Source organism: Onychomys torridus, chromosome 7, assembly GCF_903995425.1.
Source record: "Onychomys torridus chromosome 7, mOncTor1.1, whole genome shotgun sequence".
NCBI lineage: Eukaryota > Metazoa > Chordata > Mammalia > Rodentia > Cricetidae > Onychomys > Onychomys torridus.
In genome coordinates this window covers 103,259,620-103,287,607 of record NC_050449.1, presented here as the reverse complement: position 1 = coordinate 103,287,607, position 27,988 = coordinate 103,259,620, and the positions used below count along the sequence as shown (strand labels likewise).

General features: G+C 47.6%; 2 protein-coding genes across 2 annotated transcripts; one reads left to right on the top strand and one right to left on the bottom strand.

The window, feature by feature from the left end:
• Positions 1-382: 382 nt before the first annotated feature.
• LOC118586637 (serine protease 42-like) lies at positions 383-5,891 on the bottom strand. The gene is made up of 5 exons (XM_036191740.1): positions 5,672-5,891; positions 5,194-5,350; positions 4,623-4,885; positions 2,815-2,975; positions 383-598 (listed from the first exon to the last, which is right to left on the bottom strand). Exons 1-5 carry the CDS (start codon positions 5,889-5,891, stop codon positions 383-385), a joined length of 1,017 nt encoding a protein of 338 aa, XP_036047633.1.
• Positions 5,890-27,179, top strand: LOC118587659 (collagen alpha-1(XI) chain-like). The gene is made up of 4 exons (XM_036193659.1): positions 5,890-5,993; positions 20,743-20,829; positions 21,430-22,148; positions 27,017-27,179. The coding sequence occupies exons 1-4, from the start codon at positions 5,890-5,892 to the stop codon at positions 27,133-27,135; spliced, it is 1,029 nt and encodes a 342-aa protein (XP_036049552.1). The 3' UTR covers positions 27,136-27,179.
• Positions 27,180-27,988: the final 809 nt, after the last annotated feature.

Below are 27,988 nucleotides of genomic sequence, written 5' to 3'. Positions count from 1 at the left end.
ATCACCAAGCTAACTCTGGTATGTCAAGGTCTGAGAGTCCTGAACAACTATAGTCAGGTCTAGCTCTTGCTCCACTACTGAGGAAGCCCTTTCACAGGCCAGTTTGTCATTCACCTGGCAGGCCAGTTTGCCTTCTGACTGGAATTCATGCACCTTCATCCCTGCCAGGCAGAGCGCAACTCAGAGGCAGTGTGACCAAGGATGGTGACTGGAGCACCTAGCCACAACACTGTGAAGTCTCAGATCCCTGACACGTTTCACTGTGGCTCTCTCCAGGGCAAGGGATCCCAAACGGAATTTGAAGAAAGGACATTGGAAAGGAAAGGGAGAGGCTCAGAAGGAGGGTGGGATGAGACGCAGCAGTCTCCATGTCCACAGGATGTCACGAGGTCAGCAAACACAGTAGCAAGACGAGGAAGACCAGCGGATAGAAACAGGCGGCCTGGTTCACCACCGCAGTTAGCCACTTGCTGTAGTAGACAGTGTCTGTATAAACTCCAGGATGTCCTTTACGACCACAGCCGATGCCCCAGCTCACAATTCCCACTTGCACCCATTTATCATTAAATTCACAGGACAAAGGGCCGCCAGAATCTCCCTGAAGAAAGAGAAAGAAATGGAATTGATCCCCCTTTGGATTAGGCCAGTGGCACTGGAAGACATAAGGGAGACAGGCCCATACAGAGTTTCCTCAGGCACCCCAAAGGCCCAGCCAGAGCCAGGTGCAGTGGCATACACTTAGAGTATCCGCCCTAAGGAGAGTGAGGCAGGAGGATTTTGAGAGTTCAAAGCAACCTGGCTACATACCAAGACACTGTCTCAGAAGAGAGAGATAGAAAGAGATAGAGACAGAGAGAGAGAGACGGGGGGAGAGAGAGAGAGAGAGAGAAGCATCATTGACAGGCCCAAGCTGCTATTAATACACAAATGCCAGAACTAGGTATATAAATATGAACCCTGAGAAGTTAGTGGGAAAATGGTAATATCATCTCATATTATTGTAATTTCTCAAGCCACAGTGGTGTTTATCACTGAATTCTACTTTTGAGGGGCTGGAGAGATAACCCCATGGTTAAGAACACTTGCTGCTTTTGCAGAGGACCCTGGGTTAGTTGAGAACACCCACATCACTTATAACTCCAGTCCCAGAGGATCTTACGCCCTCTTCTGGCGACATTGCATGTACATGGTGCATACACATACATGCAAGCAAAACACTCACACACAAAAATTTTAAAAATCTTTTTTTTTAAATTCCATTAACTTCATCCATAAATTCCATCACTTCTATGTAGTAGCTCCTAATTTCTTACATTTAACCTGAATTTCCTCTGAAGCTCTTAACCTATACAGCAAAACTCTTCAACATTATAGAGTCCATTCATACATATTCTTTTCCCAAATCCACTACAGAGATCCTATCAATGAGAAACACATGGGCTTCCTCAGTATCTCTTACCACCCCTAACCTAACATGAATTGATAATTTGACCTCAGACACTTCCCTCACTGATTAAGTTGCCCCAGACTCTCTCTGCTCAGAACTCAATGGCATTTCCTACACTCTGAAGACAGTCCTGGTATCACACATCCAAGGGAACCACTGAGCTAAAAGGAAAATCTGACCACTTCTCACACCTGCCTTGGCCACCCTAGAAACTTGGCCACATATGATACCGTATCCCTACTTCTCCAGGCATTTAAAACACCAGCACCCCCACCTCCAGTCTGGGGGAACAAACCTAGGGTTTCTTGTCCAGTGAACATGTTCTTCACCTCCAATGCCCGACATGGAGACAAGGTCTCACTGTGTAACCAAGACTCACCTCAAACTTACTATGTATCCTATTTGGCCTTGAACTTTTGATCTTCCTATCTCAGCCTTATGAGCCCCTGAGATTACACACTTGGCCAACATAAGAAGCACACTCAGACCTCTGAACACCTAAGCAAATTGCCCCCTGTCTCCAAAAAAGATTTCACAAGAGGACCTTGAGTTCTCTTTGGATTTCACCTTTCACAGTGGCATGGAAGATATGATGTTATGCTGCAAGGTTGTGATGCAGGTTAACGCAGTTAATACAGATTGATGGTCCCTTTGTCAACTGTCACAGAGGACGTGGTAGTTTGAATGTAATTGGCTCCTGTAATCTCACAGGGTGTGACACTATTAGAATGTGTGGCTTTGTCGGAGTGGGTATGTTCTTGTTAGAGGAAGTGTGTCACTGTGGGGGCAGGCTTTGAGGTTTCCTATGCTCAGGATACTGCCTAGTGTCTCAGTCAACTTCCTGTTACCTGCAAGCCAAGCTGTAGCCAGCACCAAGTCTGCCTGCATGCCACCATGCTCCCTGCCATGATGATAATAGACTGAACCTCTGAAACTATAAGTGAGCCACCCCAATTAAATGTTCTCTTTGTAAGAGTTGCCATGGTCATGGTGTCTCTTCACAGCAATAAAAACCCTAACTAAGACATAGGGAAAACTCAATGCAAAACATTATTAGACTACCCATTACCAACTTCAACATGTAAACAAGAACCCTACGCAGCAACCTACACAGCAAGGTTACATCCTTTAGAAGGGACCAGACCAGCTGGATAAGGTAGTGTCTCCCTGTAATCTCAGTGCTTGGGAGGTTGATGCAAGTAGATCTCAAGTTTAAGGCCATTCTGTGCTACATAGAAAGATCAGGCAAGGTTAGCTTCAGCAGCTACAGGGAGCGTGGCTTTCCCCATGAATTTTCTTGAGTCAAAGAGGTAGCAAATAACTCCAGCCTTGCCATCTGAGACTGAGAAAAGGGCTTATGAACTCACCTGGCAAGCATCCTTTCCTTTTTCTTTATAGCCACAGATCATCCCACTCTTGACCAGATCAAGAGAAGATGATGTAACCTTCCTCAATATCCTATTACATTCCGAATAATGGATGATATCCTGGTCCACCTCCTGGAGAACTGTTGTTGGAATGTTTGGTGCTAATGAAGAAGATCAGCAGTGTATTAGTCTTCACCATGGAGAGCAAGCACTCCGGCACCCAGGAATGCCCCTGGACAAAGGTGGGGAAGTGAATAGTGTCCCCATTTGACAGAGGGATAAACTGAGACTCAAAACTGTCATAGGGAGAGGACTGGGTAACCGGCAAAACTGAGCAGGGCCTAATGGCACAGGTCAGTAAGTCCATGGGAGGTCAAGGCAGAAGGCTCTCAAGTGTAAGGCCTGCCTGAGCTACAGAGTGAGTTCAAGGCCACCTTGGGCAACTTAGCTAGACTCTGTCTCAAAACAAAAAGCAGGGTTGGGGATTTAGCTCAGTGGTAGAGCACTTGCCTAGCAAGCGCAAGGCCCTGGGTTCGATCCTCAGCTCAAAAAAAAAAAAAAAAAAAAAGGCAGAAAGGGCTGTGAAGACTGTTAGTACTAGAGCCCTCCCTGGCACGTTTGAAGGCCTGGGTCCAATTCCTAGCACTTAAAAAAGGCAAAACTAAGACAGTAGAAGGATGATGTTTCTGAAAGGGAGGCAAGGCCTTAGAGGCCTAAGAAATGAGAACCCACTGAGCATGTTACTGAATGTCAGTAGTAATAGTGACAGGACATCCTACACATCTTTCTTTTATGTTATTTTGTTTGTTTGTTTGTTGGTAAGACTGGGATCTTTATGTAAATCAGACTAGTCTCAAACTGTCCATACTTCTGCATGTAACATCATTCCCAACCAACTTTATTCACTCTCTAGAACATAATCACAGGCTCTTAGAGAGATAGAACCCTAAAGGTCACATGTGACTTCTTCTCATGTATAAGAACCATACCAACAGAAGCCTTCTGGCTCTCCTAATTCCTCTAGGCAGAAGGAACTCCCTAACTACCTAGATAGGCATCTCTATTGAGAAACTAACAAGCAGCTCATTATTTCATGAGCAAAAATTCACCCAAGGTGCTAGAGAGTGACAGATAGCTGAGCAATTAAGAGTTTCTTTTTTTTGTTTTGTTTTGTTTTGTTTTTTGAGACAGAATTTCTCTGTATAGCCCTGGCTGTCCTGCAACTCACTCTGTAGACCAGGCTGGCCTCGAACTCACAGAAATCTGCCTGGCTCTGCCTCCCAAGTGCTGGGATTAAAGGCGTGTGCCACCACTCCCTGGCGAAGAGCATTTGTTCTTGTAGAGGACCAGGGTTCAGTTCCCTCAGCACTCACATGGAGGCTCACAACAACCTATAACTCCAGTTCCAGAGGATCTGACACCCTCTTTTGACCTCTGTGGGCACCAGGCAGGTGTTGGCTGCACAGACATGCAGGCAAAACACTCATGCACTTAAAGTAAATCTGAAAATCCACCCAGGAGAACTGCATTGCACCTAGCCACAATCACTCAGCACATGTCCCCACAAAACTGCAAAAGCAGACGTGACATAATTCTGGTTCCCAGGAGAGGTGCATTTCTTTGGCTGTCATCAGATATTTGGGCTGGTTACTGAGAAGGACCTCAACACAACACTGGTATCACCTAAGCTCACCAAACTGCCCACCAGCCCATGCCAGGTAGTCAGCCTTCCTTTTCTGTCCCGCTCATTATCCTTTGTGTCTCCTTTAGGAATAAGGCCGTGCTTCCTCCTGAGCACCAGATCTTACCACCTGGGTCTGGTTTACCCCATCCTGTCACCCAGCACTTGGTCCCAGCATTCACAACAAAAGTCTCTGAAGGGATGCAGACAGGGTAAATATGAGAGGTGAAATTCACGGGCTGTTGGAGCTTGAGAAGGGCGATATCATTTTTAACGACAATAGCTGATGTGAACTGGGGGTGGACAATGATGCGCTGGATAGGAATCACCACACTTGTGTTTTGGCGGTGGACGCTCCGATCGCCCATCTTGACATTGTACTGGATTCGGCTGTGGGAAAGAAGTCATGTTGCCTCAGTCACCTGAGCCTTCAAAGCTCCCTTGTACCCTTTCCTCTCTTTCCTGTCTCAGCATGGCCCCGACCTCTTTTGCCACTATCAAACGTTGTCTCTACTACCAAAACACGGTACTGATCCCATAACTGTTTCACCTGTGCCCCACCCGAAGTATTTCTAGTAACAAGATGATCATAGCATGACACCCTTTTTGGGTGTCTCGGTTTGGGGATGTTGCTGCTTTATCAGAGAGGTAGATAAGGACAGCAGCACCCCCCCCCCTCAACACTCACCTCTCCTCACCTGAAAATGCAGTGGGCTGCCGTCAGCACCCACTCGGCGCTGATGAGGGAGGCTCCGCAGATGTGCATGTGTCTGACCCGAAGGCTCACCTGCCAGGGCCACTTTCCCTCTTCCGCGTCCATGCCTCCCATGATCTTCGTGAGGCGTTGGCCGCACCCTGAGTGAGGACAATTTGGGAAGAACTCAGACGAATTAAGTGTTCATGCCAGCGCTTCCGCAGAGCGGACCCAAAGGCAGCCAAGAAGGAGGCTATGCGCGTCCTGTTGACATCTGGGGCACTCCATACCCTCGATGCTCCGGTGTCACCCCACCCCCACCCCCACGGCAGTCACATTGCCCTCAGAAGCCACAGGCAAGGCGATCAGACTACCCACCAGTGGCCTGGGCTTCACCCGTGTCCCTCGGACTCAGCCTGTCACTTGCTCCCACTCTGACCCAGTCCCCCGCCACCCCTCACAGACACCCCTTCACAAGTTACCTAAGGCAAACGGCTTGAAAGCAGAGGATTGGTCCTGACGGGCCACCTTGGTCACCAGCACCTGCGTGGGTGGCGGTGGTTTCACCCTTGGGGTCTCACTGTGCCCTGCGGAGAAATCGGAAGTAGAGGGTACAGTGGCAGCCTCCCAAGCCTCGCAGAACTCCGACTGAAGCAGCAGCAGGCAGGTTATGAGGCCCACGGAGCCCCCTCCGGACGCCATGCCACCGCGTAGGCCACCGCCCCTCTCCCGAAGTGGCACCCGCTCCCCAGGCTCGCGTGGACGCCCTCGGTTCTGTCGGAGAAACGGGCTCCTCATAGGGAGGTGCCAGCGCGCCAGAGGCATCAAGGGAGGGTCGTGGCTTCCTGGGTGGAAAATGTGACCTGCATTCAGATCTTCACCCCACACTGTGCACACCCAGAGTCCCGCCTGGGACACAGGGGACAAACATCTTTGATGGAGACCTCCCACTTCAGGACCCGCACTTCCTGCAGAGCCTGGTGTGGAACTGGTAAGGACGGGACTCTGGGAATAAGAAGGTGAGCCCTCCATCTCCAAAAAGACACCTCAAACCGAGATTCATTCACCATACCTAGACGTGTAGGCTATTCTCAGTCATAGGACAAGATGAAACAAAATTAGCAATGTCCAGGTCTGGAGAGATGGCTCAATGCTTAAGAGCACTCGATGCTCTTGCAGAGGACTGGAATTCAATTACCAGCACCCACATGATGACTCACACACACCATTCCTAGCTCCTGTTCCAGAGGATCCAGCGCCCTCTTCTGGCCTCTGTGGGCTCCAGGCATGCACATACAAAACACTCAGACACACAAAACAAAACAAAACAAAATTTTAAATTAGCCACCACCAAAGATGCCTGCCAGTCAATCCTTTCTTACAGGGTCTTATGTATGCAGAGAAGCCTCTTTGCTGTAGAATAATCCTCTACACTGTGAAGATACTGTTGAAGCAACTGTGTTGCTCTCATTGTTAAAGAAGCTGACTGGCTGACAGCTAGGCAGGATTTTGGGGGCAAAGAGAACACTGGGAAGGAGGGTGTAGTCAGAGGGGATGCCATGAGACACAGAGCAAGCAGGATAGGAAATACATACATAAGGTAAATGAGCCTTGGGATGTAGGCAGATGTTTCTCCAGTCCTGCCTGGCCCCACAGTACAGACAGGTCTCTCCCACCACAGTCCTACAGCCGCTTATAAAATAATCACACAGATGCTTAATATTCATTACAAACTATATGGCCTATGGCTTCAGCCTCTTGCTAGATAGCTCTTTCATCTTAAATTAACCCATTTCTATGAATCTATTGTTGCCACATGGCCGTGGCATTACTGGTCTGCTGAAATCTTTTTGATCCTTCAGCAGCGGACTTGAGTCTCTCTTTACTTGGCTCTTCTGTCTGTATCTCTGCTTGGATTTCCTGTATGACTGTAAGCTTTCTTGCCATAGGCCAAAACCACTTTATTTATTACTCAATGGAAGCCACACATATTCACAGCATACAGAAAGACATCCCATAGCATTGGGGCAGCACATAGATTAATAGAAATGGGTTGATTTAAGGTAGCTAAAGAGCTAGCTAAAAACAAGCCTAAGCTGTCTGCCAAGCATTTATAATTAATATTAAGTCTCATGTGGTTATTTGGGGAGCAGCTGTCAGGGCAGAGCTGATCAACAGTCTAGACAGAAAACTCTGTCGACACCTCTTGACTTTCTATATAACCAAAAATGACATAGACCTTCACATCCTCCTGCCTCCACGTCCCAAGTACAGAGACTACAGGCGTGTACCACCACACCAAGTTTATGCAGGGAGACAAAAACAAACACAGGGCTTCATACATGCTAGACAAGCACTCTTACCAACTAACTGATCTACAATGACAGCCCAGTAAGGAACTTCAGACATTTTGTGTTTGGTGCCCAAGTGTGGGCTACTGTTCAGCTTAGGTTTAAAACAACTAGGAAGGTGTGAACCCACAAACCGAGTTTCTGGTAGGCATACTCCTAGTTTGGGCTCACGTATAGCTGCTTAAAACCCATGTAAACTCCCTTTGTAAGGAAGTTTCCCCTCCTGCCTTGCACCTCTCCTGCAGCATGCTGGGAGCTGACGTAGTCATTGGGTCCAGCGACAGTGAGGACTGAAGTGACACCGGTGCAAAACTGTCCACCTTCTTCAAGTAAAGCTAAAGAAGGCAAGAGCTTTAAGAAATATTTCCAGGTGAAAGGGGCAAAATATGAAAGACAGCAAGAGTTAATACACTGAACTTTAGGCAGAATCAGCTCATCTGCACATGACAGTTCAACAGGGGAGTGCTCTAACAGTATATTTCTTCCCAAACTCCTGATTCTTGTGGTTTATAATGTCTTTATTTTGTAAAAGTTTCATTTTTTGTGTGAATGCAATTCCTATGTGTTAGTTCAGTAATTAAGCAGGTTCTGTGGTCTCTCTGGTTTTAAATTATTTGTTTTGATTCACCATTTGTCAGATGAATTTTATTCCTCTCCTCCAGAGAGCTTATGGATATTATATTCCTCCAGGTCCTTAAGTGTTTGAGAATGTCCACTTGCTAACTTTTTAGTCTTAGATAATAGGCACAATGTTATTTCATGTTTTTATACATTTGGATCTTTTAAAATAGTTTTCTAGCATTTTCTAGTATAAGATGTTGAGAGCTAGCTGGTTTTTTTTTTTCCTACCTTACATATTCCTTGTTATTTGTTTTTCATACCAAATGCCTCTAGTGGTATTTCTCATCTCTCAAAGCTCAGTAACTTTACCAGGATAGATTAACACCCTTTATTTAAAGTTCTTCCTTTTTATTTAAGTGAAGCAAGGGCCACTGAGACTCCGCCTATCCATGCGTTCAAGGCCAACCCTCATGCCCTGAGTTTTGATCCTCAGGACCCAACTATTGCAAGTTGTCCTCTGTCCTTGACATGTGCACAGTGATGCCTGTGTGCACATGCGCAAGCACACGCACATGTACAAATAATAATAAAGTAATACAATAAATAAATGTATTGAATTTGAAATAAACTAAACTAGCTTTAATATTTTGTTAATATATGCAATAAATGAATTACATGTAGTAAAAATTATATTTTTGTTAATTATAAGTAATTAATAAAATAATTTCATATTTTTAAGAATATTATTTTATTCTTATGATTTTTAAACTGTGAACTTTCTTTCTACCTAAATTGACCAACTAGTCAACATGTTCACCTTCTATTGGACATAAGCATAAAGAAACACCTAAAATTCTACTCACCAAATGCTAACACTCATTTTCTCTACCTGAACAAATACTTTAGATAAAAAAAAGAAGAAGAAGAAGGCAAGAGCTGACAAACGAGTCAATGAGGCTGACTGCTTCCGTCAGCACAGGAGATTCAACGTGGCTAAGAGGCCAGCTGTGCCCCATTTAAATTGTCCTCACTGTCCCCCACCAAGGCCTTGACTTTCATGTAAGAATTCTCATAAGGCTGTTAATCTGTGTCGAAACTGAAGCAGCCAAGATTAAACACTCTATCTTATTTCAAGTACATCCATGGCACAGTTGTAAGAAACGTGAAAATACCTCAGAACCTTTTAAGTGTAAGGTTAAAAATCATAGAAACTTTTAATCCAAGAGGTTAAGATTAGAGATCCCCAGTCAGTCAAACAGCTTAGAGGTGGGGTACTTGCTGCACAAATCCTACCACCTGTAATCCCAGAACCCACACTTGCAGGAGAACACACTCCAAAGAGCTTTCCTATGGATTCCACACATACTCTTGTACACACACACACACACACACACACACACACACACACACGCACACACGCGCGCGCGCACACACACGCATGTACGTGTATGTGTATATACTGAGGTTTGAACCTAGTGCCTCATGTGTGCTAGGCCAGTGCTCTCCTCTGCTGAGCTATATATACCCTGTATCTCTGGCCCAGGGAATTATCTTAATATAACAGTGTGACCTACTGTGAGACTTTAAAACTTCCAGGAGCTACAGATCCAAAGTAAATTTGCACCTTTTCCTAGACCTTTCTTCATAAATTGCCATCAAGTGTTTATGAGAAAGATTAGAGGCAGGGCAAAGGCCCAAAGAAAGCCTTGCTTACAATGTGGTTTAGGGGAGGTGAGCGGAAGTCAAACACTGTGCAAAAGGAATGAAATCAGTCTGAGCCGTCTGCTGCCTTTTTCATCCCCTGCCCCAAAGAGAGCCATGTACTAAGAGGGAGGAGGGTCAGAAACTGACTCTGGGGACATGGGTCAACGTATATGGTAGTGGATAACCACACCTAACACAGGATAACCTATGCCAGGAGACCCATCCTGATCTGTCCCAAACATGTCCCCGCTTAAAGGGGGAGGCTCTTAGAAGTGCACACACACACACACACACACACACACACACACACACACACACACCAGCAAGTGTCCAGGAACAAGTAATAGCAATCTTCTGCTGGCAGAGCGGCTTACGAAAACAGTTGTAGAGAGACAATCCTTCAGAGGCACAGGCACAAAGAGAAAGCCAGTCACTGGAAAGAAAAGAGACACACACACAAAACCTCAATCGCTCTTCACCCTCCAACATCATCATCAGCATCATCAGCAGCATCATCATCAGCATCATAATAATAATAATAATAATAATAATAAAATTAGAAGACTTTGAAACCTGTACTTAGGAGAGTAACCATAGCAACCACAGTCCCATTTGATTTTCTCAATGCTTTCCACTACAGAAAAGGCATACTCAAAGCTGGGAGTGCAGTTCAGAGGTGAAGCACTTGCCTGCCATGTGGAAGACCCGGGCACCATAAGGAGGGGAGAGAGGGAGGGAAGGAGGGATGGAGGGAGGGAGGGAGGGAGGAAGGGAGGAAAAGCTAACTGATTGGAGGTGCCTAGTGTTCATCACACACAAACAAAAAACAAAAAGGGCCGGGCGGTGGTGGTGCACATGCCTGTAATCCCAGCCCTCGGAAGGCAGAGGCAGGCAGATCTCTGTGAGTTCGAGGCCAGCCTGGTCCAGGAGTGCCAGGACAGCCAGAGCTACATAGTGAGACCTGTCTCAAAAACAAAAGAAATAATAACAAAAAGAAAAATATTGTATTTCTTTTTCAAATGTTTTCGCTAGCATAGAGAAGAGCTGGTTTCATTTGCTCTGATACTTTCATGCATGGGCAGCACTGTGCTTCGATCTTCTCACCACACTGCTCTCCTCCACCCCTTCTTCCTGTTTCTTGCTGATCTCCTTCCAACCCTCCTCATCCAATAGCCACTCTTTTGTTTTCGTGTCCTCTGTGTAAATCTGTTTAAATCAAGATTCGGCCTAAAAGAGAAAACATGGTAATTTGTCTTTCTTTCCTCCATTACCCTCATTTTTTTTTAGTTGTTGTTGTTTGGTTTGTTGTTGTTTGGTTTGTTGTTGTTGTTGTTGTTTGTATGTGGAGCTGAGGACCGAACCCAGGGCCTTGTGCTTGCTAGGCAAGTGCTCTACCACTGAGCTAAATCCCCAACCCCTTGTTGATGTTTTTGTTTGTTTGTTTGCTTTCTTTTTGAGACAGGGTCTCTCTGTGTAACCTTCTTTGTCCTGGAACTCACTATGTAGACCAGGCTGGCCTCAAACTCATAGAGATCTGCCTGCCTCTGCCTCCCAAATGCTGGTATTAAATAAAGACAAGACCACCATGGCTAGCAGAATGTCATCTTGACATCAGAGTCACTGGTAGAGAGCATTCTATTCCACAATCCACTCACACCACATTTCTCTGTCTGTGAGATGTTCCCATCACTGCACCACGCTCATGTAAGTTACAGTGTCCTGACCCTAGATACTCAGAGCCTAGGCCCGGGGAATCACCCTGGCACGTGAGCCCATGGTGCATCCTATTCCCAGTGAAACACAGTGAGTCTGTGCCCCTAGTGGACCCACCACATACCCACTGAACACGTGAAGAAGCCCTGCATCTTGCTCCTCTGAAGACTGTACTGCCACCATCACAAACTCTGACAGTCTAAACTATGGCACGTTCGAGCGTTGCTGATGTGGCTTACAGCGGAAAAGAGCAGAGCCACATCATTGCTCAAAGCTAATGCTTGCCGCCAGGAGGATGCTATCCCAGGATCCATCCGCAGGCAAAAGGTTTCCCTATCAAAGTTGATACAGAAACCAAAAGAGCCAGCTGTTCCACTAAAGATGCAATATCAGTGCAGAGACACAGAATGAGACATCAAGTCAACATGTCACCAAGGAACCACCAAAGTCCCCAATAACTAACTCCAGTACAAAGGAAATTAATGAATTACCTCAAAAGAAATTTAAAATAATTATCTTCAAGAAATTCAGCAAAGTGTAGAAAATGCAAACAGGTGGCTCAATGTAATCAGGAGAACAATCTATTTCATCAGAGTTAAGAGATAGATATCATGAAAATGAACCAAGGGAAAATACTGGAGCTGAAGATTCAATGAGTTAAATAACCACAAACACACAGAGAAATCCAAGAATTTCAGCACAGATGAGGTCAAGCAGAAGAAAGACTTTCTGAATGTGAAAAAAGGTCTGTGGCATAATCCAGAGGGAATCTTGGTATGGTGCACATACCTACAATCTCAGCACTCAGGAGGAAGCCGGAGGAAGAAGGTCAGCCTGGTCTATAGTAATGAGTGCCAGACCAGCCTGGGGTAGACAGTAAGACCTATCTCAAGAAAAAGAGGAGGGAGGGGCTGAGGAAATGGCTTAGTTAGTAAAGTGTTTGAAAAGCCAGAGTTCCATCAACAGAACCCGTCTCAAAAGAAAATTAACACGGCAGCACACATTGTAATCCCAACACTGGGGAGACAGACAGATCCCTGGGACTCACTGGCCAATGACTCTAAATGGTGGGCTCCAGGCCAATAAGGGATCCTGTCTCAACAAACTAAGTGGATAGCCCCTGATGAATGACACCAAGGTCGACCTCCAGCTTCTGGAGGTCATGTGTGTGTGTGTGTGCGCGTGCACACACACACACACACACACACACACACACACACACACACACACAGAGTGAACTGTCTTAAACAACTGGGCAGATTATGCACGTTATGGGAGTTAGAGGATGATAAAGAAAGAACACTTATTTAACAAAACAGTAGCTGAAAACTCCCCAAATCTTGATGGGAACCCAAACAGCATCCAGATACAAGACATTTACAGGCCCCTGATGTATTCAGTCCAAAGAGGTCCTCTACATAATAATGCATCATAATCAAACTGCACAAGGCTGAAGGCAAAGGTCAATTCTAACAGCAGCCATTGAAGCCAGGCACCTGTAATCCCAGCACTCGAAAGGGAAGGGGGTCTCCAAACACCTCACTAAATCAATAAATGCAGTAGAAAACCAAGTCAGGTGTAGTAGTTCATGATTATAACTCCAGCATTTGGGAGGCAGAGATGGGAAGATTTCCACGAGTTGGAGGCCAGTTTAGGCTGTAGCGTGAGACCCAAAGCAGCCTCTGCTATGGAGTTGGACCCTTTGTCAAAAACAAGGAAGGGATCTGGATATGCAGCATGGTTGGTAGAGTGCTTGCCTAGCATGCAGGAAGTTTGGTCCCTAGCATGGCATAAAACCACAAGTAGTGGGACATGCCTGTAATCATGTAAACACTCAAGAGGTAGAGACAGAAGGTCATGGTCATTTGCTACATACTGAGTTGAGAGCCCTTACCTGAAAACACACAAAGGCCAGACTTTGTTACACCTATGATACAGCACACAGGAGGTAGAGGCAGGGGGTCTTGAATTCAAGGCCAGATGTGGCTACATGAAAGACACTGTTTCCCAAAAAGAATAATCAAGTAAGTAAGTAAGTAAGTAAGTAAGTAAGTAAGTAAGTAAGTAAACAAGATCTCTCCTAGAAGAACAGAACAATGGTCATCAGAGGTGTGGGTGCTAGTGAGGGAGGCAGAGAAAGAAAGAAATAGGCTAAAAGATTTATAATTATAGTCAAAAAGTACGGAGAAAGAAATCCCAAACTAGACAAACACAAAGAGACATAAATAGACATTGACTGTCAGGATAGTGACCAGGAAAGGTAGGTGGGTGGGGACAGTGAGAAGTTGGGAGTGATTACTAACGGTCCTAGAGTTTCTTTCTTGGGTGCTGAAACTGTTCTAAAATGTGCTGTGGTCATAGTTGCTCAACTCTGGGAACATACAAAAGCCATTGGAATGCACACTTGAAATGAGTGAGTTGTGTGATATGTGAATTATATCCCAATAAAGATATTTAAGAAAACAGAAAATACCCAGCATTGAAACCACAACTAGGAAAGGCAGAACAAACAGCTCTCAGATGAGTGGAGGGAAGCCAGTTAGAAAAGGCGAGCCAAAACCTAAGCAAATACGAGGAAGGCAGAGGAACTGATGCACCAAAAATACAGAAAACAGTTAGAAAAACAGCACAGAAAGGCAGAGGACAGCCGGAACAGAAGGAAGCAAGACCCTGGGCCAGGAGTAGTGGCTCCCAACTGTGTTTCCAGCACTTGGGAGGATGAAAGAGGAGAACCAGCAGTTCAAGACCAGCCTCAGCAACATAGCAGGTTCAAGGCCAGCCTGTACTACAGGAAACCGAGAGAGAGAGAGAGAGAGAGAGAGAGAGAGAGAGAGAGAGAGAGAGGACTAAGAAGAAATAAAAATTCTAAAACAGAAAGGGAAATCCCATAAGCCCTGCTAGGAATAGGACCACATTCATTAAATACTAGAAAGTGTGAAGGGCATGGTGGTGCACACCTTTAATCCCAGCACTCAGGAGGCAGAGGCAGGGGACTCTCTGTGAATTAGAGTCCAGCCTGGTCTACATAGTGCATTTCAAGAAAGCCAGGGCTATACAGAGGGGCCCTGTCTTTAAAAAACGAAATAATGATAATAACTAGAAGTTTCAAAGATGAGATAATAAGAACACAAAATAAATGGAAAAAGGAAGTTTCAGGACTAAAGAAATGAAAGACCCAAGCATCTTGTATGCGGCTGTGTTCGGGTGTGGGTATGCCCACAATCTCGAGTGCCATTCCTTCCTGGAGTTCACCAAGCAGACTGTACCGACTGGCCACCAAGCACCTGGGGTGCTCTTGATCCGCCTCCCCAGGGCTGAGATGACCAGCTTGTCACTGTGACTAACTGTCTTTCACACAGGTTCTGGTGGTCAAACTCGTGGCCTCGCTCTCCCCAGCCCCCAAACATCCTTACTGAAGCCAAAAAGAGCTGCAAAGAATGGGCTGTGTTCTTCTTTAATTCCTTTAAAAAAACAAAAGATCTTTAGGGGGCTCAGAGGTTGGGAGCACTGGCTACTCTTCCAGAGGTCCTGAGTTCAGTTCCCAGCAACTACATGGTGGCTCACAACCATCTATAATGGGATATGATGCCCTCTTCAGGCATGCAGGCAGAACACTGTATACATAATAAATAAATAAATAAATCTTAAAAAAAAAATCTTGAGCGAGATCCAGGAAAGGCACAAAGCTACACAGAGAAACCCTGTCTCGAAAAACCAAAAAAAAAAAAAAAATCTTATGTGTATATGTGTTTTGCTTACATATATGTCTGTCCACTGTGTGTGTCTGGTGTCAGTGGAGGCCAGAAGGGGTCATCAGATACCTTGGAACTCAAGCTATAAATAGTTGTGAGCCACTGTGTGGGTGCTTGGGAGCAGTAAGTGCTCTCAACTGCTGAGCCATCTCTCAGCCCCTGGACTATTCTTTCCTCCTCCTCCTCCCCCTCCTCCTCCTCCTCCTTCTTCCTCTCCTCCTTCTTTTTTGGTTTTTCTGAGACAGTTTCTCTGTGTAGTTTTGGTGGCTGTCCTGGAACTTACTCTGTAGACCAGGCTGGCCTCGAACTCACAGAGATCCACCCACCTCTGCCTCCCTAGTGCTGGGATTAAAGGCATGTGCCTCCTCGGCCCAGCCATGATTTTTAATTGCATATAGGGGCTGAAGAGCTAGCTCAATGGGTAGAGACACCTGCTGCCAAGGCTGATGACCTGAGTTAAGTCCCTGGGAGTCACATGGTGGAAAGTGAGAACAAATTCCTACAGGCTGTGCTCTGACCTTCACATGGAGGCACGTTCACACCAGTCCCTACCACCTACACACAAAATAAAGAAGTGTAAGAAGGAAAAACTGGAAAAACCTTGCCTGTGGGAAGATAACATTGTGCTCACTGTGCACTCAGATTGGTTGAGGATCAGCATCCTGGGAACCCATCCTGCCATCTTTCAGTTATTGTCCACTGAGAGAGTAGTTTCTAAACGAGGCGGTCCAAACGCCTCTGGGTTGTTTTCTTTCCCCTCACCAGAGGTTCTCTCTTTGTTTGTTCTGTTCTGTTTTAATCACGCACTCATTGTTTGAAACATTTATCCACATTATGATGTTTTTTGCTTCTTCAGCTGCGAAGGCATTAGACATGATTTATTGTTCACACATCAGATTTGGCTGCAACTGAGAACAGAGCTAATCCAGAATGCCGTAGGTCCAGGGCAGGGGACCAACAGGAACTGTTTTAGTTCTGAGCAAGGCAGAGCTCTCAGAGGTGGTCTCGGTGACTGGAGGTGATGGAGGTTAGACATCCATTGGAAGGCGATATCAGCGGAAGCGTGCAGGCCAGAAGTCAGCCAGCACCCCCAGACTCCATCGGTGCGCAGGCTAGCTTCCCCGGGCCTCTCCTCAGCCTCCTTTCATTCTTCAGCCTGCACATGCCCTCCTTCCTCCAGCTCACACACATAGTACAGAGGTTTCTACTGGGAAAAAGAAAAAGATTACAGTCAGTCTTCTATGATTATCTAAAAATAATAGTTTAAATTTCATAACCTTTGTTGGGAGGTGGAGGTAGAAGGATCTGGAATTCAAGGCCATCCTTAGTTACACAAAAGCTCTAGGACAGCCTGGGCTTACATGAGATCCTGTCTCAAAAAAAAAAATCATAAATTTTGGAAGTACATGACACAAAAACGAACAAAAGTCTGCTAGCAGGAGTAACATGAACACTCTTGACATCAGGGCTTTAGTCAATATTACCTTAAGTTGAACGAACATGCAGTTAAAATATCAATAACTGAGTATTCTCACACTCGCTCACTTTTTCCAACCTCAGAGGGAACTTGTTTTTTTTTCTTTCTTTTTTTGGTTGTCCCAAATGAAAGGTTGGAAGCGGCTGTGTGGTGCATGCCTGTAATCCCAGCCCTCAAGAGGCTGGGATAGGAGGATTGCCGGGTTGCTGTTTTGTCAATATTGTCCTAAGTTGAAAAATGCAGTTAAAATATCAATAACAATATTTTATACTCTTTCCCTTTTTCCAACCTCAGAAGGAACTTGGTTTTTCCCTCTTTCTTTCATTCATTTTTGATTATTTCAAATAGACGATTTAAGAAGGCGTTGGTAGCACATACCTGTAATCCCTTAACTGGGAAGCTTGAAATAGGAGTTCACAGTCAACCTGAGCTCCATAATAAATACTAAGTCAGCCAGGTCTGCATCCCCAAAGATTCTGTCTCCAAAATAAACAAACGGACAGGCAAGAACAGTGACAAAGATAATGTAGGTGAAGGGGTTTGCTATTGTGTGTGCGTCTTTGTTTGTGCTTTGGACTGGGTCTCACTATGTAGCCTAGGCTGGCCTGGAACTTGAGATCCTCCTGCCTCAGGCTCCTGAGTGCTAGGGTTACAGGATTACACCAAGTTTCAGAAGGAATATATATGTATGTATAGATAGATAGATAGATAGATAGATAGATAGATAGATAAATTAACATAACATTATATGTATTTATATATCTTATGACTGGCTTTAAAGAAAACTGTTTAAAACCATCACCTCTTGTAGAGGGGAAAGCCACTGGACAGTTTATATGCCACATATGTTAAAAAGAAAGAACAGTGTCAGAAAGGATGTGAAGAAAGGGGAATGTAAAATGCCAGCAGCTGTGGAAGTCAGTAGGTTAAACACAGTACTATATTACTATGTGATGCAGTAGTCTCAGTTTCAGGCAGATACCTGCAAAGAACTGAAATGTGCATGGTGATGCCAGTTACTCGGACGCTGAGGCAGGAACACCGCAGGTTGCACGCCAGCCTGGGGTACGGTGGTGGCTTGAATGAGAACAACCCCCAGGAGGTCTGCTGTTGGTGGCACTGCTTAGGAAGGATTAGGAGGTGTGGCCTCACTGGGGGAGGGTGCCATTCCCATACCTCCTGCTTGTGAGATACGAGCTCTCAGCTACTGCTCCAGCCACCTGCCACTATGCTCTCCTCTGCCATCATGGACTCTAACCTTTGCACAAGGCCTTGAACACATACGTGCACACACACACACACACACACACACACACACACACACGACTCAAATACACACTTGTGTTTAGTGTTTATATCCTCCAAACTGGGAATATATATTACCTTACGTTGTAAAAGAGACTTTGCAGGGAGGAGATAGCGTGGATCATCTAGGTGAGCCCCAACAGGGTGGAGCATCATTACTACCTGTAGATGTGACTTCTGAAGGCTGCTTAGGAGCTACCACACTGCTGGCTTTGAAGACAGAAAGTGGAGGTCCACCAGCCAGGCATGCAGGACCTTTCCATGCTAGAAAAGGCCAGGGAACATCTTCTCTGAGCCCTCTGGAAGGAACAGACCCTGGCAACACCTGGGTTTGACAGAGTTTGGCTGCAGAACTGTAGAATAACCACATTGTCTCAGTTCACCCAGTTTGTAGTCAGTTGTTGGAGCTGCAACAGAAAACTAACAATATCTGAGGGTGGTGACTTCAGGCCCCCAGAGTGCTGGGGTTGCAGTTTATTTGTGGCCACTGTGTCCCCAACCCCATGTGGAAGCCTGGCCTCTCCTTTCCTTGTCCCAGGAAAGCCGGCATGGCTCCATAATGAAGACCATTTTCATGCTGACTCTTTTGCAAACAAAAACTATCAGGAAAAGGAAGAAGACTCAGAAAGGGAATGGAAGAGAAAAGAGGAAAGGGGAGAGGAAAGAATGGAGCCAGGAAAGAAGGAAGAGGAGAGGAGAGGAAGGTCAAGAGAACCAAGTCAGGAGGTGGTGGGTGGGGAGTGCAGAGAGGAAAGGAAAGGAATTAGATAGAGCTGGAGAGACAGCTCCGTGGTTTAAGACCACTGGCTTTACTTCCAGAGGTCCTGAGTTCAGTTCCCAGCACCCACACCAAGCAGCTTTCCATCACCTGTGGGGATTCAACATCCATCCTCTTCTGGCCTCTGTGGGCACCTGTACTCACACACACACACACACACACACACACACACACACACACACACAAACACATAAACACATAAATAAAAATAAAATAAAGCAGCTGGGCAGCGGTGGTGACACATGCCTTTAATCCCAGGACTCAAGAGGCAGAGCCAAGTGGATCTCTGTGAGTTCGAGGCCAGCCTGGTCTACAGAGCGAGATCCAGGACAGGCACCAAAACTACACAGAGAAACCCTGTCTTGAAAAAAGCAAATAAATAAATAAATAAAATCACTTAAAAGACGTTATATATAGGCAGGAAGCAAAACATACAATTTGAGGAAGATATAATCTTCTAAAACAAATGCAAGGGAACTGAGCAGAAAAAATAATAAAACTCTTTAAAATTTTAAATCAAGAAGGCTGGAGAAAGAAATCAGCATACAGACAAAATACAAACAGAGGCAATAACAAATTAGGAAAGCTGTTCCATTAATAGAGCCACATACTCTTCCAAGAGCCAAGACTTTGTCCTGTAACTGGGTTCCCCTGTTCTGACCACCCTCCCCCTCACAGGGCTCTGGCCTCACTCACTCCTGACTCTGAGCCTTTGCATTGACCTTTTGACCCCAGATATCCATGCAATTCTCTTCCTCTTCTCCTGGCCATAATATGTAAACTTTTTCTGTAAACAGCCAGATAGTATTTTAGACTTTGTGGGCAAAGGAAGAAAATTAAGACTAAAATGTAGGCTTTTACATACACCAGGGGGGAAAAACCCTAATTTCTCCATAACATTTTTCTGATTAAATTCAAAATATAATAAGATCTGAGCTTTTGTATTGTGTTGTTTTGTTTGGCCTACAGAGGTCTGCTAAGAAAAAGAATGGAATTTTTTTAAAGAGGATAACATCAAAGTGTTCCCTACCATTAAATTAATTACAAATGTTCCATAAAAATCATTTCAGCTAAGTGGCAGTGGGGCCAGGTCTGATGCTGCCTCTTCAGTGAGGCCTTCCTTAGGCACCCTCAAAAGCTGTGCTCCCCTGGGTGGATCAGTGGCTTATCCCAGCACTAGGGAGGCTGAGGCTGGGGGATCTTAAATTACAGGCCAGTCTGGGTTACAGGAGACCCTGTCTTTAAGTAAATAACCAGGCTTGGTGGCATGGGCCTGACATTGCTCAGAAGCCAGAGGCAGAAGGATTATGGTGAATTCAGGGCTCAGATTGGTCTGAATAGCAAGATTCCATCCCCACCCTCAAAGAAGAATCTCTGGGTTCAAGGATGGCCTTGTCAGAGTGAGTTCCAGGTCAGCCAGGGCTACACAGAGAAACCCAGTCTGGGGGGGGGAACCACCCTCCCCAGCTGCTCCCCAAAACGAAGAAAACTATATCCATGCCCCACCCTTCCTTTCCCAATTGTCCTATCAACTCTCATTTTCCGTGTGGTCCTTCACACGATCTGACATGTAATTTATTTGTGTATGTGTACTTGCACGTACATGTAGTGCCCTCAGAGGCCACAAGAGGGCTCAGACCTTCTGGAGTCGGCAGTTACAGGAAGTTGTGAGCCGCCCAACTTGGGTTCTGGGAACCGAACTCAGGTCCTCTGGGAAAGCAGCAGCCACCTCCCCAGAACTACTATAAACTCTTAAGCTCCTGTGTGTATTAGCCGTCCTTCTGGCCTGTAAGTTCCCCCCTCACCTAACTTCATGAAACAAATGGTTTTGTCTCTTCTGCTTTTGCTCATTTCCATAGTCCCAACACCCCCTGCCTTCCGCACCCTGTCTCTCTGCTTTCTCTGCCCCCAGAGCTCCATTCCTCGCCTCACTGGACCATGTGTCCCCCTCTGGCTCTGAAACTTTGTCCACCACCACAGACGAGGTTTCTGGCCTCAGGTCCGTTATTTCATGGTGTTTCACAGTCCTGCTGGATATCTAGTACCCCTTGGCCCTGATGGGGTTCCCCTACCCCTTTCACCTAAATTACGATTCTTCATGCTCCCTGTTCTCCATGTTTTGTCTAACTGCCCCTCTTCCAGAAAGTCTGCCCTTGCCTTTCCCTAGCCTTTGGGGTCCCACAATCCCCTATGATGATCCATCCTTCCCTACTTAAGCACTTTGCCAGCTGGGGCACTCTGTTGCCATTACTTGCTAGGCAGATGACAACGCCCCAACTCTCCCCCCATCCTGCCCTTGCTCCCATGCCTGTCTCTGGGCCCCTTTTGATGCCTGCTAGAACGTTCCTGAGGTCCATCTCCTCTTTCCACGTTGGTCCCTCTAACCCCCACATGTCCCACCCTGCAGCAGAGGGAACAATTGCCGAGAATCACCAGGATCACAAATAAGGCGGGATTTGAACGACGATCCCCAGCAGGGCTCCTGGCCCGGGGTACACACAGTAGACACACACACCGGCAGATTTTTGGACGAGCGGGCAGCAGGGCCCATGTGAGTAGCCAGAGCCCCGCCTCCCGGCCAATGTCTCTGCAAAACCAGGCGTCAGGGGCTCACCCGGGAGCCGGCTCCCGCCCCTTGGCAGGCCGCCAGCCGTCATCCCCATGAGGTCAGCCAGGGCCGGCGATTTCGGGGAAATACCAGCTGCTTATTAAAAACAGGCGGTGGTCAGGCCCCCGCTGCTTTCCCAGTAGAAACCCGAGTGTTTGTGCCAAGAGGAGCAAAAGCGGGCAGGGCAGGGCAGGGCCGGGACCGCCAGGCGCGGGGAGAGCTTCAGGACCCGATCGGACGGCCAGGGAACACGAGGGTCCGGTCACCCGCAACCGGAGGCTCCACCGGGCAGCGAGGGCTCGTGACTCGCGCGGGTGGAACTCAGGCAGCCGACAGACGGAGAGGAAAAGCGGAGATGACACCCGGCCCTCCGGTGGAGTTGCGCGGCCAGGGCCCGCCAGGCGCACGAGGCCCTGCAGGGGGCGCCAGAGGCCCGCGCTCGCCGCATCTGGAGCTGGTTAGTGCTGCGCTGCTTGGCGGGCGGCGGCGTGAGCTCATCGCGACCCGCCCCACTGCGGTTTCCCAGCCTCTGCGAAGCGGACTCCACACAGAAGCGCCGCGCCGAGAGCCCGGGGAGCTCAGCGCTGCAGCCGCTGCTCCTCCGGGCTGTGGGTGTTCAGCGGGAGAAACTGCAGTGTGTGTCGCTGGCAGGCGCCCAGTTAGACTGAGCCTTGAGAGCCAGCCACCAGCATGTGTCGCTGCTGCCCACCGTGAGTTGTTGGGATGTGAGACTGTGTGTGTCTCACCAAGGGAGCAACTGCCTGTGGGATAAGTCGCACCCCTCCCTGGCAGCGCTTTCTCCTCTGGTTTTATTTGGAAAAAGCAGCCAGGAGCATAGAAGAGATGGATGACCTCAATTACCCACTCCTCCCTGCATGAGTGCTGAAGGTCCAGGCCAGCCCAGGTGACCCACAACGCCTAGGACCCACCTCCATATTCAGGACACAAACAGAATTTTCTTAGTCACTGCTTCATCTGACCTTCCTCTAACCCGCAAGAACTCTCCACTTCAGAACATGACATTAGGGTCATGGTTAGCAGTGGCCCACTAGATCACATAGGGAAATGACGCATCTGCATATGGATTCTCTCACACACAAGGGAAGCACTCCCGTTCTGAGTTGGAGACGCCACTGGGCAGAGTGCAAGGTGGTGATTAGGCTAGGAAAAGCCTCTGGGTAAGACGTCCCTAACCCCTGCCACAAACAGAACAGCAGAGCTAAAGGTCGCTGAGCCCTGTACCTTAAGGGGGTCTGGGCTATTTGCAGTGGGGCGCCTGAGATTGCTGCTCAGGCTTTAAAAGGTGTCAGGTCCTAGGAATCTCATGGCCAGAAGTCATGACAGACGGATGAGCACATGAAGTGTAGAGGCTGGTGCCTCTGAGCATTCGGGGTTCCTAGTAGCCCTGACTATCACCTTCCTCATTGGCCCCAGGTTCCCCATGCACACTACTGCACAAGGTTGTGCTCTCTAGCTGCTCTGGTCCTTCAGGTCCCCACATGTGAGATACAGAGGCTACCCTGCTCTGACCCATGGGGTACACAGACTATAAAGGAGTGACCACCCACAGTAGGTATGCGGGTCCTCGGCGCCTAAGTCACTGGTACAAGCTGGGGGAGGGATTTTTTTTTAAGCTGGAATGGTTTGTATAACCAGAGCTTCCAAATTACTTAGCAAAACATGTTTGCTTTTTAATTAACATGTGTTTTTTTAAAAGTGGTTTTAATTAAAGTGGATGGAGGAGAGAAGGGATGATGGAGAGAATATTCCAAGCAGTTCCAAATCCCAGCCCCAGACTTCTTAAAAATAAAGTGGGAGGCTGAGCATGGTGGCCCAGGCTTATGATCCCAGCACTCAGGATGCACAGGCAGGAGGATAAGGCATTCCAGCCTCTGCTATATAGCAAGATGGAGGCCAGCCTCTGCTCCTTGAGATGCTGTTTCAAGAGAAATAAATAATCCAGGTGGTGGTGGTGCACACCTGTGATCCCAGCACCCAGGAGATGGAGGCAAGTGGATCTCTGTGAGTTTGGGGCCAACCTGATCTACTCAGTGAGTTCCAGAACAGCCAAGGATAAACAGTGAGACCCTGTCTCAAAAAACTAACAATAATAAAATTAAAATAAAAGAGAAATAAATAGCGGGAGTGCCAACCCAAGCTGAAAGAAACAATGAAGAGAGAATCCTTGGAGAGCCCCAGAACAGCACCGAGCGACTCCATCCCCTCAAACCTTCTTACTAAGAATTTACCCTTCTTACAGTTTAGCCATGACCCTGGCAGCTGGGACCAGGGGAGGGAAGGGCTAGCCTGGGAACACAGTCCTGGGAAGGCGGCCAGCAAGCAGAAAAGGGAACAGAAGCAAGACCCAAGACCTGACTGTGGGCGCCATGTTGAGGGAACCTAAAGTTTCCTAGAGAGTTAGGAGTGCCTTGTAAAATCATGAAGAAGTCACATCACCCCAGCTACTCCCAGAAATGGGAAGGCAGAAATGCATCTGGGAGCAGATAACATGGCAGTCCTGGGACAAGGAGGCAGAAGAGATGTAGGCTGAGGCTAGGGGTCACAACACGGGCAAGAGGGATTTGTGAAGACCTAGTTAGAGGGAGGGACTCTGTGGAGACTGGAAACAGGAGGTACCAGGGCCTCTGGGTGGGCTCACCAGAGGCCAGTGAGTGGAGCTGTACATTAGATCAGTCCAGTAGGGGTCAGTGTTGGCTCCTGTATAACTGAGGCATCCAGTCGGAGCTCAATGTATGTTGATAGAAGAGGGAGGTGCCCCCTTTCTGGCCTTTGGGGTCTGTAGCAGCAAGAAGACATAGCTCAGGGTCAGATGTCAGCTTGAGGTTGGGACAACACCCAACTCCAAAAGTACCGACCTAGAAAAATAAAGAGGGAGACTCTGGAAGCTAAGGCAGTCCCAAGGGTCTGGTCAGATGGTCCAGAACCATAGCTTGTGGTATTTCCACCCAAGACCCTGTTTCTCATTAGACGCCTTCTTGCCTCCCCCAACTCACACCCCCACATGAAACGTGCCTCTCTGCTTAATTCATTACACCCAGCCTGGTGGGAGGCCCAGCGGGGCGGGTTATTTTTTCCCCTGAGCTCAGACATTCCTTGCTTTATTATTCTGCACATTTCAAAGCATCTGTCGCCTCCCCAACCTCCTCCAACTCCAAGCTCAGAGTCTAAAAGGGGTCCCTCAAAAGTTCCCAGTGCTTGTCTGTCTGGTTAACCGAGACCCACTGACGGTCTGGATAGAACTCTGAGAGAGACAGACAGGGTCTATCCACCAAAACCTGCACCTGCACTTATGCACTGCGTGGGTCCAGTCACCATCCCATCATACCACCTCCTCTTCTGTTCACCCCTCTCTGGTCCACCTTCCCCATAGAGAACCTCAGGGACACCTCCATAAGTCAGAACCAGCCTTTGTCTCCCGCTCCTGGAGTGAGTGCTAGGACAATTATCAGGGGTCCTGCCCTGGGCCTTACCAAACTACAATCCAACAGAACCAGTTGTGTTGCACAGGGCCATATCTATTCTAGAGCGCGTTTTCAGCCTACCAAACAGCAGAAATGGGCTCAGCCTCAAGGACCACTGGGGAGAGAGGAGAAATGGTTCCGGAGACCCGGTTTCAGAGAACAGGAGTGGGTCTGGGGGGTATTGGACAGATTTCTACCCTACCCTAGAGAGCTATCCATGCACAGCTGCCTCAAGAAAGGATGGGATCCCTGTTACCAGAGGTATTCAAGCAAAAACAGCTTGGGAAAGAGATTGGTTCAGACGTCTGGGACTTCTTCGTGCTCAGCTTTTAGGTTGAAGTCTGGGGCTGGAAGGCATTGATGAGTCAGATGAGACAGGGATCCCTCTTTACTCCACGAGAGGCCATTGGATAGGTACGTATGTACAGGCCAAGGCACAAAGAAGCCATGGGATCTCAGCTAAGGAGTTTTCCTTATTAATTCACTGGCCCCAAACATGGAAAGGCTGGAAATACAATGGAACAGGCTATCATCGGGCCGGCAGGGGAGGTGGGCTTAGTCTGGACCCCTCCACAAAGGACTTGAGGTGGAGGCAGCTGAGGAGGAGGCTGGTGGAGGAAGGGGTGCTCTACCTTGGGAGGAATCCAGGCAGAAGCTCAAGCTGAAGTGCCGAGGAATAAATCTGTTGGTTACTCTCAAAGTGTGACACTCGGGGGCCATCTTGCCCCAGTGGACCCTGAAGCCAGGCACGTCTACCTAGGTATAGACTTGATGAAAACATCCTGAGATGCTCAGGTAGGAGTCACTCTATGACATAGACCTGGTGTGTTCTGAGAGTCCACAGAAAATGTGGAAACCCAGGACCTGCCCACGTTTCCACTCCCTAGAACTGGCCTGGAGACCCCTTTCGATGCCAAGTCTTGGGGAGGGTGAATTACACAGAGCCAGAGGTCCTAAGCCAGAGCAGCCACAAGTCAGCCCTTAAACAGGCTCCTCTCCCCCTGCAACCCCCCCCCCCCCCCCCCAGGATTAGGGATATGCCTAGAGCTGTGGTAAACATCCATATCACACTCAGGGGAACTCCTAGCTCAGGGCTCCCTCAGGCCAGGCGGAGTGAAGCCCAGATACCTGCTCATTTCCCCAGGCTTAGCACCATCCTTTGTATGTGCCTTCCCACCATCAGCTTCCTCACCTCAGCTACAGGCCTCAGAGGTAAAAACAGACACCAGCAGTTTAGTGACACCAAGAATGTCAGGACCCAGATCCACCTGTATGTAAAGGGAGCTCAGGCCAGGCATCCTCTCCTGAGTGCCCCGATCTCACCTGTACCTTCTGGGATTCATTTACACTGCCCCTGTTAAGACCCCACCCACACTCCTTCCCATTGATAGGGCTAGGCTACTGGCAATCCCAGATGAAAATGTCATCACGAGAGCAACAGTGCCTACATGACAGAAGTATGTACGGATGGACAGACTGATTGGTGGCTTGATGGATTGATTCAAAAGCCTTGGACAGATCCACCCTGTTGCAGGGCTTCTACCCAAATTTCCTCAAAACTTAAAAACTGACTTGTAAAGTTGGGCTTTGCCAAGTGAAGACACAGAACACAGCAGTCGCCAGCAACTGTCACCATTGCTTTGAAAACAAAAGAATGTTTTCAAGAGGTTGAGGGGGTGGGGAGGGAACCAGGCTTGCGGTGCATGCCTGTGATCCCAGTACTTGGGAGGTAGAGGCAGGAGGATCAGGGGGTCAAGGCTACCCTTAGCTACATAATGAGTTCCAAGCCACGGCTGTGGAGTGAGACCTTGCCTCAAAAAAGAAGGAAGAGGAGGAGGAGGAGGAGGAGGAGGAGGAGGAGGAGGAGGAGGAGATGAGATCTCATACAGTTGAGCCTTAAAGCTGCATAAATTGAAGTTCATAGAAAATACACAGCATAAAACTTTTTTTTTTCTCATGAGAACTTTCTTGAGTATTGTGATAATTTGGGACCACAAATTTGAGACAATCCAAGTGCTTTCAACCCCCACCAAGGCAAAACCCCTTCTGCAGCCTTTTTGACTGTAAATGTGTTCTCTCTCTTGCATACCCAGCAGGATGGGATGATCACTACCCATCTGCAGTGGCTTGGGAGCTGAGGAGATCAATCTGCAGCAGCTCAGGATGCTTCTCAGCCTCTTCTGGGATGGAGGGAAGAAGACCAGAGATGGAGTGAGGCGGCAGAAGGGTCGAGGAATGGGAAACCTGGGAGTAGTGGGGAAGGGGGACACTCTGCACCCGGACCAAAATAAAGAAGGAAACCAGGCATGATGGTTCACACCTTTAACTCCAGTTCTTGGGAGGCAGAGGCAGGTGACTCTCTTGAGTTCCAAGACCAGCCTGGTCTACAAGAGTAAGTTCCAGGATAGCCAAGGGCTACACAGAAACGCTGTCTTTTTTTTTTTTTTTTTTTTTTTTTTTTTTAAAGATTTATTTATTTAGTATATACAGTGTTCTGTTTGCGTGTATCCCTGTAGGCCAGAAGAGGGCACCAGATCTCATTACAAATGGTTGTGAGCCACCTTGTGATTGCTGGAAATTGAACTCAGGACCTCTAGAAGAACAGCCAGTGCTCTTAACCTCTGAGCCATCTCTCCAGCCCCAAGAAACCCTGTCTTAAGGAAAGAAAGGAAGGAAAGAAGAAAGGAAGGAAAAAAAAGAGGAAAAAGTTGGCCAAGACCTGAGTCCTCTCCCTACCCCACCCTCATCCTACACCATCTTCCCATCTCTGGAGCCCCAGAGGCTGCCCACTGGCCCGTCCCATTCCCACCACCCCTTCTGAAAGGCTCAGACACCCTGAGGCTCTGTGGATATGATGGCTGTGTATGTAGCGATACATGAGGCACCTAGGCCTATACACCAGAAAAGGGACTAGAGCATGTAAAAATAGTAGAACCCTTGGCATCTCAGCCACTGGAGAGGAGGGAGCTGGAAAGGGCCCTTGAAGCCCTGACAGTCTAGGCCCGTCTCTGTTCAGGAGGTCCTGGCTGCTGAGCGTGGAGGGGCCTGGCGGGCGGGCTGGCCTGTAG

Bases quoted from the DNA above. Each gene is read 5' to 3' on its own strand.
- LOC118587659 (XM_036193659.1), top strand. From the start codon at position 5,890: ATGCCACCGCGTAGGCCACCGCCCCTCTCCCGAAGTGGCACCCGCTCC. The intron at 5,994-20,742 runs GTGCCAGCGCGC...CTCTGCCCCCAG, and splicing joins AACGGGCTCCTCATAGGGAG to AGCTCCATTCCTCGCCTCAC. The intron at 20,830-21,429 runs GTCCGTTATTTC...CTGCAAAACCAG, and splicing joins GACGAGGTTTCTGGCCTCAG to GCGTCAGGGGCTCACCCGGG.
- LOC118586637 (XM_036191740.1), bottom strand. From the start codon at position 5,891: ATGGCGTCCGGAGGGGGCTCCGTGGGCCTCATAACCTGCCTGCTGCTG. The intron at 2,976-4,622 runs GTAAGATCTGGT...CTTCTTCATTAG, and splicing joins GGGTAAACCAGACCCAGGTG to CACCAAACATTCCAACAACA. The intron at 599-2,814 runs GTGAGTTCATAA...CTCTTTCTTCAG, and splicing joins AAGGAAAGGATGCTTGCCAG to GGAGATTCTGGCGGCCCTTT.